The 14,978-nt window shown below is 39.1% G+C and overlaps 1 protein-coding gene across 1 annotated transcript in view; it reads right to left on the reverse strand.

Moving 5' to 3' along the window:
• LTN1 (listerin E3 ubiquitin protein ligase 1) overlaps nucleotides 1–14,978 on the reverse strand; it is a 62,999-nt gene that overhangs the window by 2,598 nt on the left and 45,423 nt on the right. The window contains exons 23-29 of the mRNA XM_013982552.2: nucleotides 14,480–14,717; nucleotides 14,059–14,133; nucleotides 10,095–10,281; nucleotides 5,018–5,189; nucleotides 3,921–4,141; nucleotides 2,151–2,345; nucleotides 505–672 (exon numbers count right to left, since the gene is read on the reverse strand). Of these exons, the coding sequence (XP_013838006.1) occupies nucleotides 505–672; nucleotides 2,151–2,345; nucleotides 3,921–4,141; nucleotides 5,018–5,189; nucleotides 10,095–10,281; nucleotides 14,059–14,133; nucleotides 14,480–14,717 (1,256 nt within the window). The remainder of the gene's footprint in view (nucleotides 1–504; nucleotides 673–2,150; nucleotides 2,346–3,920; nucleotides 4,142–5,017; nucleotides 5,190–10,094; nucleotides 10,282–14,058; nucleotides 14,134–14,479; nucleotides 14,718–14,978) is intronic.

The raw sequence follows: 14,978 nt of genomic DNA on the forward strand, positions 1-14,978 counted from the left end.
TTTAAAATGATAAAGTAAAAAAGGGTGACTACTGAAATGTTTGCTCCCTCCATTAATCTCCAAAATCAGCACAACTCAGCATTCCTTCCAAAGGCCACAGTGTGACGCCTTCCGCCTAGGCTCATGCACCAACCATGAGGGTACGTAAGGAAGACTCCCTTCTGAAGGAACCGAACACATACTGACTTCTTCTCAATATGATGTTTAAAAAGAGCAAAAAGCTCTGATGCCAAGTGGCTACCAGTTCCATTTTTTTCAGTTTCCTCTACAGTGTAGATTTTACAGGACCATCTATCTATTTCTTGAGTGCTAAGAGCTACTTTAGAAACATCCACATATTAAAGTGCTTTGATGCCACTTCAGTAAATGACCATTTTTAATGTTTCCCATTAACTACAATGAGGAGTTTAACATCCATTGTGTTCCCAGGTTAGATATCATATATATATATATATATATGATACACATAAGAATACAAATAAGTTAATTTCTCTTTAGACTTACCAAGCAGGCTGAATGGAACTTTTTCTTGCATGTCCTACAGGCTTTTTTGGGAAGAGAATAGTTGAAGCCGTGAATGACCGAGAAACAGATCATGCAATCTTCAACACCCTCAAAACGTTTGTCTACATTATTTTTCCACAATGCTAAGCCTTCCATAATACTTCCATTCTGTTAATAAGAAAAAAATAAAGTCAATATACACTGAAAGCCACCAATGTCATTTTTATTCAATTTCACAATTTTTTTTTTTTTTCTGTCTGTTGTCCTTTTAGGGCCTCACCAGCGACCTCATGGATTTTAATCGGGTTTGAGCCACCATGGAAACTCCTCTTACTGCTTTTGTTTTGTTTTGTTTTGTTTTTGGTCTTTTTGCCATTTCTTGGGCCGCTCCCGCGGCATATGGAGGTTCCCAGGCTAGGGGTCTAATCAGAGCTGCTGCTGCCAGCCCACACCAGAGCCACAGCAACACCAGATCCGGGCCGCATCTGCTGCCTACACCACAACTCACTGCAACACCGGATCCTCAACCCACTGAGAGAGGCCAGGGATCGAGCCTGCAACCTCATGGTTCCTGTCAGATTTGTTTCCACTATGCCATGACGGGAACTCCCATATCTCACAAATTTTAAAGCTGAATTATAATTTGGAGAGAAAGAGAATCTGCTTGGCTATGTTCACAATTCTGGGTTTTATGCCTATTGGTTTTTACTTCCCAAGTATTAGGAACCAGATATAATTTTTTCCAAATTAAAGGCAGGCTTGAAAGAAAGGCTTCCGCCTCAGTTTTCAAGTTTTACAGTCTCAGCATGTTGTCTGATGAAACATTGAAGCTAATGAAGTCATTTGGATAGGTTCTCCCAATTTTTAACTAAAAATGATGAAATTAATTCTCTCACCTTCTCAAATGCTGATTTGTTCCAGCTCTACAATACTGGTGAATATACTTGTTTTAAAATAATTTTTCTTCACTGTAGAATGCCTGAGATCCAGCACAATGTGCAAACAAAACTAAAGAAGACTTATCATTTGTTTAAAGGGCACGGGTATTTGCAAGTACTGGGATTTCTCTAACCACAGGAGAGCTGATCTATATCTTACAAAAAGATTCTCTCTCAAAAATTTTTTAGTGTTGTCTGACATCATCTACAGTATTAATGAGGTAAAGTCGATTCTTCTCAGGCACCAGAAAAAAAGTTTGGAGAGCCTTAAAAATTAATACAGCATGGCAGGCTCATGTCATTTAGGCAAATAAAATATCACATCCATTTCTTTTTTTTTTTTTTTTGTCTTTTTGCTATTTTCTTGGGCCGCTTTCGCGGCATATGGAGGTTCCCAGGCTAGGGGTCCAATCGGAGCTGTAGCCACTGGCCTACGCCAGAGCCACAGCAACGCGGGATCCGAGCCGCGTCTGCGACCTACACCACAGCTCACGGCAACGCCGGATCGTTAACCCACTGAGCAAGGACAGGGATGGAACCCGCAACCTCATGGTTCCTAGTCGGATTCGTTAACCACTGCACCACGACGGGAACTCCCCATTTCTATTTAAGCAGAAGAGATATAGTTTAAGTTTTACTGCCCTTTCAAATAGGAAATTGGCACTATCTCTCTAGTTTGGGAAGCCAAGTGTGTATGCAGACGCCTACCTGGTGGGTGAGGTAAGTGCTTAGCTGTAGCATCCAGTTCCGCCACTGCTGAACAGCCACGCCAACTCTTTTCCCACTTTCTACTGTTATTGAACCCAATGGGTAATTCGAAGGCAGCTGTATTATAAGTTCAATAACTATGTCCTCAATAGTATAAGTGGCCATGACTTCCCGAGTAGTAGCTCGAGCTTTAACCTGCCACACATGAAAGGTGATTTTTTTTTTTTTTTTTTTGCTAAATTTCTTTCTTTCCTATCATTCAAAAAACATCCTGACTGGTTGACAACTAGCAGCTAGTTCTCCAACACAGCACAGGTAAACATGTTTAATTAGCTGACGTAAGATATTTAATAGAGAGGTTCAAATGCCTGTCATATTTTATAGTGATGTTATAACATTCAAAGATGTTTCAAAACAAATGTAGTGCTCAGAAAATAGTATGTTTATTATATTAGGCTTGTCACATCATAGTTTTTGCATAGATCAAGAACAGAATGGATTATTATTAATTATTCCTTCTCTTCCAAAACCAGCATATCAAATACCACTTCTATTCAGATGTCTTCCAAACCTTTCTCTACCACAGAATTCTCCTGAACTTTAGAGCCAACCATCAACTGCCAAAACACTTATATCTGATCTTGATTTTCTTACTAGCATTGCAAACTCAACATAAAACACAAATTATCGTCCTTTACAAATTTATTCTTCTGCCTTTCCTATTCTATTTCCAGGCTGAAAAGCACAGCACCAACTTAAATTTCCCCTCTATCTTACCCCAGATATTAATTTAGTTTCAAGTTTGGACATATCACTAAAAAATCTCTCACATCCCCCGCCCATCTTTAAGGACGAATCTCACGGATACTACCTCCCCCAGGCCCCCTTCAAAATGTGCAGGAGACCAAGAGCCTCCCTAATGACTCATCTGAACTCAAGCTCCATGCCAACAGCCCAGGTTATGGGTTTCAGTCAGAGCAGTTTCACAGATTATAACTGACAGCATCACTGCCTCAAAAGAAAACTGTCAGTGCCGAACTGAGGACCAAATATTTTAGATTGTTACTTGAGGCCTTTGCCAGTGTGGCCCTAATCCATCATAGAAGAAGTTTGTTCTCTCCATGAATCCTACTTAAATGAACACTGCACTATCCTTCATTTCTTAGGAAATCACAAACATTACATTCTCATCTTCAAGTTATTTGCTACTGCCATGCTATTTTCTCTATGCCTCTATGCGTACATGCCTTTCCCCTCATTTTTCCCATAACAAAATCCTACCTCCCTCAAAGTAACTTCCTCCATAAAGTCTCACTAAATGCCCTCAGCCAGAGGAACTTTTCCCACTCTGACTGCAGATGAATCTTCCTCTCAATGGAAGCTTCCAGTTTCCAATGCAAAACACATTATTAGTATTGTTCTTTTCCCTTTATTAGATCCTATATTACTATAGGACAGGAACCTGACCCTTCCAACTTGTTCATTTTGCAGGTGAGTGGCACACAGAGCCTGGCATCTGTAGGTATTCCAATATATATTTTGAATTAACTAATGAATGTCCAAAACCTATTTGGTAGGGATAAATGAAATTATAACATTATTTCAATCTATGCATTAATTTGATATTTGATATAAAGAATCAGAAAATAAAATGAATAATTTCTGTACATTCTGAACCAGGAGCTACAACTGTGATGATTCCCACTAAACCAGACAGACATAACCAATATTGAAACAACTTTTCTAAAAAAAATTCAAGACAATACTAACCGTCATGCCATTAAATAGCTGTGTACTTGTTTGCACAGAAGATATTTCTTGAAAAGAAAGAACATTGCTAACATACTTGCTCGTAAATCTATCTACAATATTGAAAACACGTTTCTCACTACTATTCCACCATAGCCTAACCATGGCAGGCAAGTCTTTCAGTGTCATATGATAGACTGAACAAGCCAAGTGTGGGATATGGTAGGGAAGAGTTGAGGTATCTGAGGAAAAAACAAATTCTTAGTTAGTAACACACATTTCTTAGAGAGAAAAACAGACTTATATTAGTATTTTCCTTAGAAAATCATCTTTAATAACACGAGTGCTAGAACTCATAAAACAAACATACCAAAGAAGCCAGAACTCTACAGAGCATTTAGCTTTCTCTCGCACATTCAAAATCAACAGTTAGAATGGCCAAGAGTGAAGGTCCTGGATAACACTGAAAAATCTGCCTCGAAAGAGCACTCTATACTTCACATGAAAGATCACAAACAAATGAAACAAACAAACTTTAAAAAGGAGGAAAATTCCTTTTTCTTATAAATTATGAGAGTTTGGCCTCCTTTACTCTTCCTAGAGCTCACTGATGTGGTATACAAAAGTCCCAAAATCCCACCTCAGTATGCACAGGACCAAGTCCCATCCTCAGATTTCCAAGACATTTTAAAAATTCCTGTTCTCAGGAAATCACGTAGAATGCTGTAATACAGCTAGATACATGCATATTTATCCCTTCAGCTAAAATGTGAGCTCCCAGAGTAAAGAAAAAAATACATTTGACTCATCTTTGTTTCTCCAATTGAAGACTACTTATTTGCAGGCCTACGAAACATTATTATATAACAATTTTTTAAAAGAGTAACAGTCGCAACCAACTAAGCTTCAAAAATGAATTAACTTCTTAACAGCTTTATTGACATGATCTAATTGTACATCCTATTTAGAGAAATACGGAAAAGCTTACACCTTACACTTCACCATTCTCGAAGCTAGGATCCATGTTCAGCATTATTCTCCACACCCTCAGGGTAAAGCATAATACAACCTTCTGAACCTAGTCTCTAAGAAAGAACACAAACACACATAATACTGACCTCTAATACTCAACTGGAGCTCTTCTGTAAAGAATGTTTTAGGGTCCTTATTGGAGAGCTCAATAGCTGTCTCTGAAAACGTTGGGTTTTCGGGCATAAGCCTGAACAGGTGATAGAGCAGTTTATTCAAACTTTTTGTTTTTCGAAGGTACATTGAATACAGAGCTCGAAGCTGGTGGAGAGTAAAGGATTCTTGTTAGTAAGCCCAATTAAACCAAGACAATTGGTAAATACGAACAAATCAAAAGTATAACAGATTGCATAAGAGCCATTGCAAAAAATGCATTCGTTTAAACACTGAGAATCACATGGACGAGTCCTACAAAATATATGCCACAGTCTTAGTTTCCAGTGTGTCACCTAATGGCACTGCTCCTCCTTCTTATAAAGGACAGAAGTTTTCCCTAACCCCTCATTATTAGACATATGCCTCCAGCGTCTTTCTCTGTCTCCCTGTTGATAAGCTCTCCCCAACCTGGAGTCTCTGATTCGAAAAATCTACTTGTCACCTCCCCCCAAGACAATTTATTTACTCTCCTCCCATGTTTCCACACATTCCTTCCACACCATAATCCCTAATCTTTCAAAATTCATCTTAAAAGTAATCCTATTTTTATGGCTGAACTCACTCTATATCATTCCAGCATCCATTTATGACAGCACAAACTAGTAGTCCAAAACATCCTGGGGTCTTCTCAGTTATTCTATGAATCAGGAAAATTCACATAAAAATATGGATTTCTGGTTTGTTTGGTTTTTTCTTTTTTTTTTTGTCTTTTTTCTTTTCACATCTGCACCCATGGCATATGGAGGTTCCCAGGCTAGGGGTCCAACTGGAACTATAGCCACTGGCCTACATCACAGCTACAGCAACACAGGATCAGAGCTGCATCTGTGACCTACACCACAGCTCACGGCAACGCCGGATCCTTAACCCACTGAGCGAGGCCAGGGATCAAACCTGTGTCCTCATGGATGCTAGTCAGGTTCGTTTTCACTGAGCCACAATGGGAACTCCTGGTTTATTTTTTTAAAATAGGAAAATCTAGCACCACTGGGTGCACCATAGTTATCTGTATGAGGCATGTACTTTAAGATCATTCTCAACAATAATAATTTTCAGGTGTTCCCATTGTGGCCTAGCAGGTTAAGAGTCTGACTAGCATCCATGAGGATGTAGGTTCAATTCCAGACCTTGCTCAGTGGGTTAAGGATCCGGCTTTTTCACAAGCTTTGGCACAGGTCACAGACATCGCTCAGATCTTGAGTTATAAAGACAAAGGCAGGATTCCTGTGTGGCAGGTGGAAACGCACCCGACTAGGAACCATGAGGTTTCGGGTTCAATCCCTGGCCTCACTCAGTGGGTTAAGGATCCGGCGTTGCCATGAGCCGTGGTGTAGGCCACAGATGCGGCATTACTGTGGCTGTGGCCAGCAGCTGTAGCTCTGATTGAACCCTTAGCCTGGGAACCCCACATGCTGTGGGTGTGGCCCTAAAAAGACAAAAAAGACAATAAATAAATAAAGACAAAGAGTAAAAATAAAAATTAAAAAATATTAAGTTTTCATTTGTTCACATTTACTTTGCAGCTCCTTGGTATTTGTACCTGTTTTAAAATTATTTCTTTCACTATATCACATGTACCTCCGTAGTACAAAGACACCATTTTCTGAACACAATCAATGCTAAAACACTAAGATCAAGCCATAGGATTTGGAACTGATTCTTTAAAAACTGATCAAAGAACCTTTACAATGGAGAAGTCTAGCACTACCTTTACCAAGTAATAAAAACTAACCTCTCCAACAGAAGGATACATGACATTCTGTGCTCCTGAAGTGATACACTGAAAACACATCACCACTGTGCAGCAAATACTCTTACTGAAAAGTAACCAGAATCTAATCATGAGGAAACTATCAGCCAAATCCAGATTATAAAACAGTCTACAAAATAACAGACATGGTAAATGACAAGAAAGTAGAGGAATTATACATTAAAGAAATATGACAGAGAGGAGTTCCCCTCACGGCTCAGTGGAAATGAATCTGACTAGTATCCAAGAGGATGCAGGTTCACTCCCTGGCCTCACTCAATGGGTTAAGGATCCAGCATTGCCGTGAGCCGTGGTGTATAGGTCATAGACACAGCTCGGTGCCACACTGCTGTGACTGCGGTGCAGACTGGTAGCTACAGCATCGATTAGACCCCTAGACTGGGAACCTCCAAATGCCAGGGGTGCAGCCCTAAAAAGACAAAAAAAAAGAAATATGACAGACAAATGTAAACATGATTCTTGACTGAATCCTCAATAGAGAAGGAAAAATAACTTATAAAGGACATTACTGGGACAACCGGGAAAATTTAAATACAAAGTAGATAATATTTAAATACCAATAGATAATATTATCACACCAAAATTAAATTTGAGTGTAATAATTACATTTATGTTGAAACATGCCCTTTTTTTTAGAAGATATATGTTTAAATACTTTAAGTAAAGCATCATGATATCTGTTGTTCATCTTCTCTGTAAATATGAGTATTTTTCAAAATAAAAAGTTGGAAGGAAAATGAATTTTTTTAAAAAATGATCACATATATCAATAGGCTTTTAAAAACACATGTCGGAGTTCCGTCGTGGCGCAGTGGTTAACAAATCTGACCAGGACCATGAGGTTTCGGGTTTGGTCCCTGCCCTTGCTCAGTGGGTTAACGATCCGGCATTGCCATGAGCTGTGGTGTAGGTTGCAGACGAGGCTCGGACCCCACGTTGCTGTGGCTCTGATGTAGGCCGGCAGCTACAGCTCCGATTCAACCCCTAGCCTGGGAACTTCCATGTGCCGCAGGAGCGGCCCAAGAAATAGCAAAAAAGGACAAAAATAAATAAATAAATAAATAAATAAATAAAAACACATGTCTATTGCCCAGTAGTCCCACTCTTAGGTATCCAATACAAGATAAATGAAAATATATGTCCACACAAAAATGTATGCACCAATGTTCACAACGGCTTCCTGCACAATAGGCAAACACTAGAAACAACGTAATGTCCACGGATGAATGGATAAACAAACTGTGGTAGTCATACAACGGACTATTACTCAGACATTAGAAGAGGAATGCCATACTGATATAGGCTCCACTATGACTGAATCTTGAAAACATTACGCTACATGAAATAAACCAGACACAAAAGGCCATGTATGTGAAAGGTCCACCACTGGCAAATCCACTGAGACAGAAAATAGAAAGTGGTTGTCAGCGGATGGGAGGTCGGAGAGGAAATGGGAAGTGACTATAATGGGTAAGGGCTTTTTTTGGGTGGGGGTGTTAAAAAGTTAGTTCTAAAATTAGTGGTAATAGTTGTACAATTCTGTGACTATAGAAGCACCAAACTGTACACATTAAATAAGTAAAATTGATATGTGAAATATACCTCAGTAAAACTATAAAACAGAGAGTTTTGTTTCCAATTTAATCTGATTTACTAGTTTTTTTTTTTTTTTTTTTTTTTAAGAAAGTCAAAAAGGACTCAGATTAAGGACCAAAGATTTTTTGAAAATTCTCAGTTTGTTTTAGGATTACTCTAATTAGTATTATTTACTGGGTTACTTCGTTTATATGTTCAAGGCTCAATAAATTCTTCTGTTGTGTGGTCATGTTCCTAATTTCTGAATAAAAGATAAGAACATTCTTGAACATAAAAATCTCCATTTGCTGCAACTTTTAAAAGATCAACAATATTTTAAGAAATGAACATAAAAATTCAACAAGGAACTCCTGAAATATACCACCAGCAAATTAAAACTACCTGAAATCACAAACATAAGAGGTAGGCTTGAAAAGAAGTAAAATAATTTTTTAACATCTAGTTCAGTATTGCCTGTGATTTGACTTCCCCCTTAGATAAACAAATGCAAAAATGCATATGTTTATCTATTTATACCAAGGTATGGGTAATTAGGAACAACATAAATTATAACTTAAAGATTCTGAAAAATCGCATTGGAAATGAGCGTCATCACATTCGGTCCCACTTTAAAAACAAATCAATTAAGTCTTTTTGTATTAACCTGTCAAAGAAGCCACCTACTTAATAAACTGATTCAATCAGAGTTATCAAATCCAACTAGGAATCATGAGGTTGAGGGTTCAATCCCTGGTCTTGCTCAGTGGGCTAAGGATCTGGCATTGCCGTGAGCTGTGGCGTAGGTCACAGACCTGGCTCAGATCCCACATTGCTGTGGCTGTGGCATAGGCCAGCAGCTGTAGCTCCAATTCGACCCTAGTCTGGGAATCTCCATATGCCATGGGTGTGGCCCTAAAAAGCAAAAAAATAAATAAATAAAAATAAATAAATAAATAAACTGATTCAATCAATGTTTGAAACTTTTTAAAGTGAGGATATGTCTAAAAGAATTTTTTAAAATAGAGTAGATTTTTCCAGCTTCCTTCCTGGACGATGACGTCTTTCTTTTAAACATGAGACAACAGAGACATCTAGTGGCTGCCAAAATAATTTGAGCAAAATAATTACTATGGGGTATTTTCATTATTTAGCAGTAACAGTCTGAACTACATGTTAACATCTCATAGATCTTTTTCTAAACGCTGATCTTCAAGTAAGGTAAATTTCCAATAATGAATTAAGTGACATCTCCACAAGAGTCAGAAGCTGACCAAAGGGGTTAAACAAAAAATAGCAAGATCCAATTCTCTGGAAACTATTACTATGGGAACACAAAATTAAATCATAGAAATCTGGTTTACTACAATAAAAGGACTTGGTGGCTACATTCAGTTAGAATAAAAATAGATCCAAGCACATTAGAGAGGTTAAATTACTTTGCAAAAAGTGTGTGTGTGTGTGTGTGTGTGTAAAAAACTGGAAGGGTAAGGAAGCAGAGACAGAAATAAACTTAGGAGAATGTCTTAAATTATCCAGATACAATTAGATTAAAATGTGAGGCAGTTCTCCCTTTCTTTCCAAAAGGAGGGGAAGGAAGAGGTTTAGGACAATAACAGAAACACATACAGGACAGAACGGTCAAACACTGTCTCATATTCATTTACCTGAGACGAAGCAGCTTTGAAGAAAGTAAGTATTAATTTCCAAGTGAGGAGGTATCCCAGAACATAGCAGAAGTCTTCACTCAGAGGCTTAATAGTAACTATCTGTCCAACAGGAATACACCCCAAGACATTTTCTAGTAAGTCTTCTTGAGTACTAAGAAGAGACATCAGTGCTGCTGGTGGTGACCTAAGAATCGATGATTAAACATCACATAACTCATCCCTTAACAAAACTGACAGCATATATAATTTTGCACATTTTAGAAAAATCTTTCTCTATTTTCCAAAAACCACTTTAAATGCTCCCCCTCCCCTTCGCCTGCTTTTTGGCCGGTGGAAGTTCCTGGCCAGGGATTGAAACTGAGCCACAGCAGTGATCCAAGCTGCTGCAGTGACAACACCAGATCCTTAACCTGCTGCACCACAGGGGAACTTCCAAAAGTCCCCCGTTATAGATTCAATATGACTCCTAATTACACATTAAGGCAATTACAGAATCTGAAAGGCATTAAGCTATATAAACATATATTTTCCTATTTTAAATACATAAACATATAAAATATAAAATTGTATACTGTAAAACATGCTATAAAATAGGGACTCTGGCACTTAGCAGCACTTAAAGGAAAGAATACTTTTTTTTTTTTTTTTTTTGGTCTTTTTTGGGCCGAACCCACGGCATATGGAGGTTCCCAGGCTAGGGGTCCAATCAGAGCTATAGCCGCTGGCCTATGCCAGAGCCACAGCAACGCCAGATCTGAGCCACGTCTATGACCTACACCACAGCTCACGGTGACACTGGATCCTTAACCCACTGAGCGAGGCCAGGGATCGAACCTGAGTCTTCATGGATGCTAGTCAGGTTCGTTAACCGCTGAATCATGACAGGAACTCCAAGAATCCTTTTAGAAAATATACATCTCAATCTTCTGCTTTACAGATGAAAAAAAAATTCACACATCCAAAGAGGCTAAATGATTATTAGTCTGAAGTTCCCTGGCTGACAGTCAGGGGAATGATTAGGGTTAACAAATCCTACCAGGTCCTTTATTACCCTACAAAGGGTGAAAAGATCGTTAAGACTATGTGTCTGTTCAGTAAATTTAACATTCAAATTAATTAATGACATGAGTTAATTTTTTTTAACTGAAGAACTTACTGCATTCATTAATACTTTCAGATGAACTAATGAGATTCTCAAAAAGAGAAATATTTGCACATATCTCCCGTAAATTCTCTTCTCCATGATCTTCTAGCTTGGTTCTCTCCTTTCACCTCTGTGATCTGTGTCCCTTTATGGCTTCCTACTATCAGCCCATGAACAAAAGTCTTCTTCAAGCTTCTGCCCTAAAGTTTTTGTTTGTTAGTTTGTTTTGTCTTTTGTCTTTTTAGGGCTGCACCCACTGCATATGGAGGTCCCCAGGCTAGGGGTCTAATCGGAGCTACCGCTGCTGGCCTATGCCATAGCCACAGACACGCCAGATCCAAGCCGCGACTATGACCTACACCACAGCTCACCAGATCCTTAACTCATGCCCTAAGTCTTTACCTTCAAAATCACTATCTCATTACCAACCCTTCTCTCGATCCCATACCAAGAGTCACTAGAGTCTATAAAGAACAGCTCTCCACTTTCCACACTAACCTCCATGCACTGTTCATTATAACTTCTGGAATGGTCTCCACCTCAGCTTGCTTCTTTGAACAGCTTATGATTTATACTATGCCAGAATCAGCTGGTGGTATCCCATCTTCTACCAAACAGTAACTCCTAGAAAATGCCATTTTTTGGAGTTCCTCCTGTGGTGCAATGGCATCCGAGGCCTCTCTTGAGCACAGGGACCACAGGTTTGACCCCCGACCCAGAACAGTGGGTTAAGCGTGCAGTGTTGCCACAGCTTCGGTGTAGATCGCAACTGCAGCTTGGGTCTGAGCCCTGGCCTGGGAAGTCCACATGCCACAGGGCAGTCAAAAAAAAAAAAAAAAAAAAAAAAAAAAACCCAAAAAATGTCATTTTTAAGGTCCTTCATTATCCTTCCAGCTTTATTTTCCATTCTACCCTCCCTGCCTACTCCACACATACTCGTTCATTAATTTTTCATCAACAAACGGTGGAGTTCCAGTCGTGGCGCAGCGGAAATGAATCCAACTAGGAATCATGAGGTTGCAGGTTCGTCTCTGGCCTCGCTCAGTGGGTTAAGGATCCGGTGCTACCGTGAGCTGTGGTGTAGGTCGCAGATGCGGCTCGGATGTGGCATTGCTGTGGCTCTGGCGTAGGCCGGCAGCTACAGCTGATTAGACCCCTAGCCTGGGAACCCTCCATATGCTGTGGGTGCAGCCCTAAAAGGACAAAAGACAAAAAAAAAAAAAAAAGCACTGTTCCTAACTGTTTGAGGCCAAGAACCTGGATACTGTGAACATAGGAGTAACAGACAAAATGTCTGCCTTCACAGAGCTTACATGCCAGTGGAAGAAGATACAGACAATTTAAAAAATACATTAAATGGTGATTACTTGATATTCCCTAGGCCTGCCCTGAACATTCATGTCTCAATGTTTCTGCACATGGTGTTGCTATCTAACTTGTCTTTGCCCGGCCAAAATGCTATCTAACCTGAAAGGCCTCAAGTCAATGTCTCTTCCTCAAGATAAAGTCTTCTCTTTCTGGACACAGGAGAGGTGGCCTCCTAACATCTTTTTCTTTTCTTTTCTTTTGCTTTTTAGGGCCGTGCCTACAGCACATGAAGTTCCCAGGCTAGGGGTCAAATGGGAACTGCAGCTGCAGCTGCCAGACTATACCCCAGCCACAGCAACATGGGGTCCAGGCCCCATCTGCAAACCACACTGCTGCTGATGGCAACGCCAGATCCTTAACCCACTGAGCGAGGCCAGGGATCAAACCTGCCTCCTCATGGATACTAGTTGGGTTCGTTTCTGCTGAGCCACAACAGGAACTCCTATCCTTTTTCTTAGCACTTGTCATACACTGTCTTCTGTTACAAGATGGTAATATCATCTAAATTGAATTATAAGCTCTTTAAGAAAAAGACTGTTTACTTAACACTGCACTCTCCCCTCAACATTTAATACTTTGCACAAAGGTGTATGCAATAGATTTATGAATTGGTATACTCCTTCCACAGCTACCATGTAGAAAGTTTTACTAAACAGCAGCAAACTGAAAATTATTGAAGAACAATTAAGAAGAGAGAATGACTATCTTTGGGGGTGAACTCTAAATTTCATTTATATCTTACAGATAAATTTACAAGATCTATTGAATGAATATATACTTTATTTGTTTTTTTTTTCCCTTTTTGGCCATCCCACAGCATACAGAAGTTCCCGGGCCAGGGATGAATCCAAGCTGGAGCTGTGACCTACACTACAGCTGCGGCAACATCAGATCCTTAACCCTCTGTGCCAGGCCAGGGATCGAACTGGTGACTCCACAGAGATAGGAATTTAATAAAACAAACAACAAATTGTCTTCAATTTATGATGGTTTGACCTACAATTTTTCAACTTCACTATAGTGTGAAAGTGATAAGCATTCAGTAGAAACCATGCTATGAATTCTGATCTTTCCCCAGGCTGGTGATTTGCAGTATGATACTCTCATGATGCTGAGCAGTGGTGGCAAACTGCAGCTCTCAGTCAGCCATGTGGTCACAAGGGTAAGCAACTGTTCTGTACCCAAACAACCGTTCTGCTTTTCACTTTCAGTACAGTACCCAATAAACTAAATGAGATACTCAACACTCTGTCATGTTAGATGACTGTGCCCAGTGCAGGCTAATGTAAATGTTCAGAAGCACACTTAAGTAGCTAAGCGAGGCTGATGTTCAAGAGGTTAGGCATATCAAATGCATTTCTGACTCAACACTATCTTCAAGTTACGATGGCTTTATCAGGATGCAACCCCATCATAAATCAAGGAAGATTTGTATTTAAAAAAACTTACAAGGCTGGTTCTTCTTCTTCATCTCCGTATGATTTTAGATTATCCTGATCATACTGTGGGAATTCAGGCATCAATCTGGAAGTTAGAATATTATTTTAAGCTACAATTTAAACTGTTTGTTGTCAGATCATGCTTAAAAGAAGAAAGACCAATACTTATTTGGCAATGAGTATATCTTTTTACTGAGTTTTTTCTGAAATAACCCCTTATGGCCAGGACTATCTAAATGTAAACTTTGTGTGGAGAACAGTGACCTAAAAGATCAAAAACACGGCATCCCTGTTACTGAAAGGCACAGTCAAGTTTACTTCATTGTTGCTGCTTTTACTTTGACTTTTTTTAACGACTAAGAATTAAAACTAAATACATATTCCATTTCTTTAGACCACCACAACACTGATTTGATTGAAAGAATTCTTACTTGTATAGCATATGATAAACAGCAATTTGCACAGGCCGAGCTCTGTAAAGGAGTAATGGGGCTAATGTATTTAACAAATTCTGGAGATACTCTGGCAAGTTTGTTTTTTGGCCAGCAATCAATCTCGCAGGGAGCTTTTGACTCAGCAGTTGATCCTTTGGGATATAGGTTAATGTTTCACACATGGGCTTCAGCATCGCATTCTGAAACGATGTTTCAGATGTATCTTTGCTTTCATCTGAGGACAAAAAGGAAAGAAATATTCATACCCCAAAGCTAAATGAGTTAATACAGCTTGACTGATTCATAGACAACCAAATGTTATTTAAGAAAATGAAATAAAAATTTGACAAAAGTTAAAGCAGTCCCAACTAGAAACATGAACTGAATAGAGATTTTAGATAATCTCAACTGTGTAATGACTTCCATTTTCTCACCCTTAAAGGAAAACAGGTTTGAGTTAAAATAATCTATTCATGTTCTCTGAATTATTATTTTA

Source organism: Sus scrofa, chromosome 13, assembly GCF_000003025.6.
Source record: "Sus scrofa isolate TJ Tabasco breed Duroc chromosome 13, Sscrofa11.1, whole genome shotgun sequence".
Lineage (NCBI taxonomy): Eukaryota > Metazoa > Chordata > Mammalia > Artiodactyla > Suidae > Sus > Sus scrofa.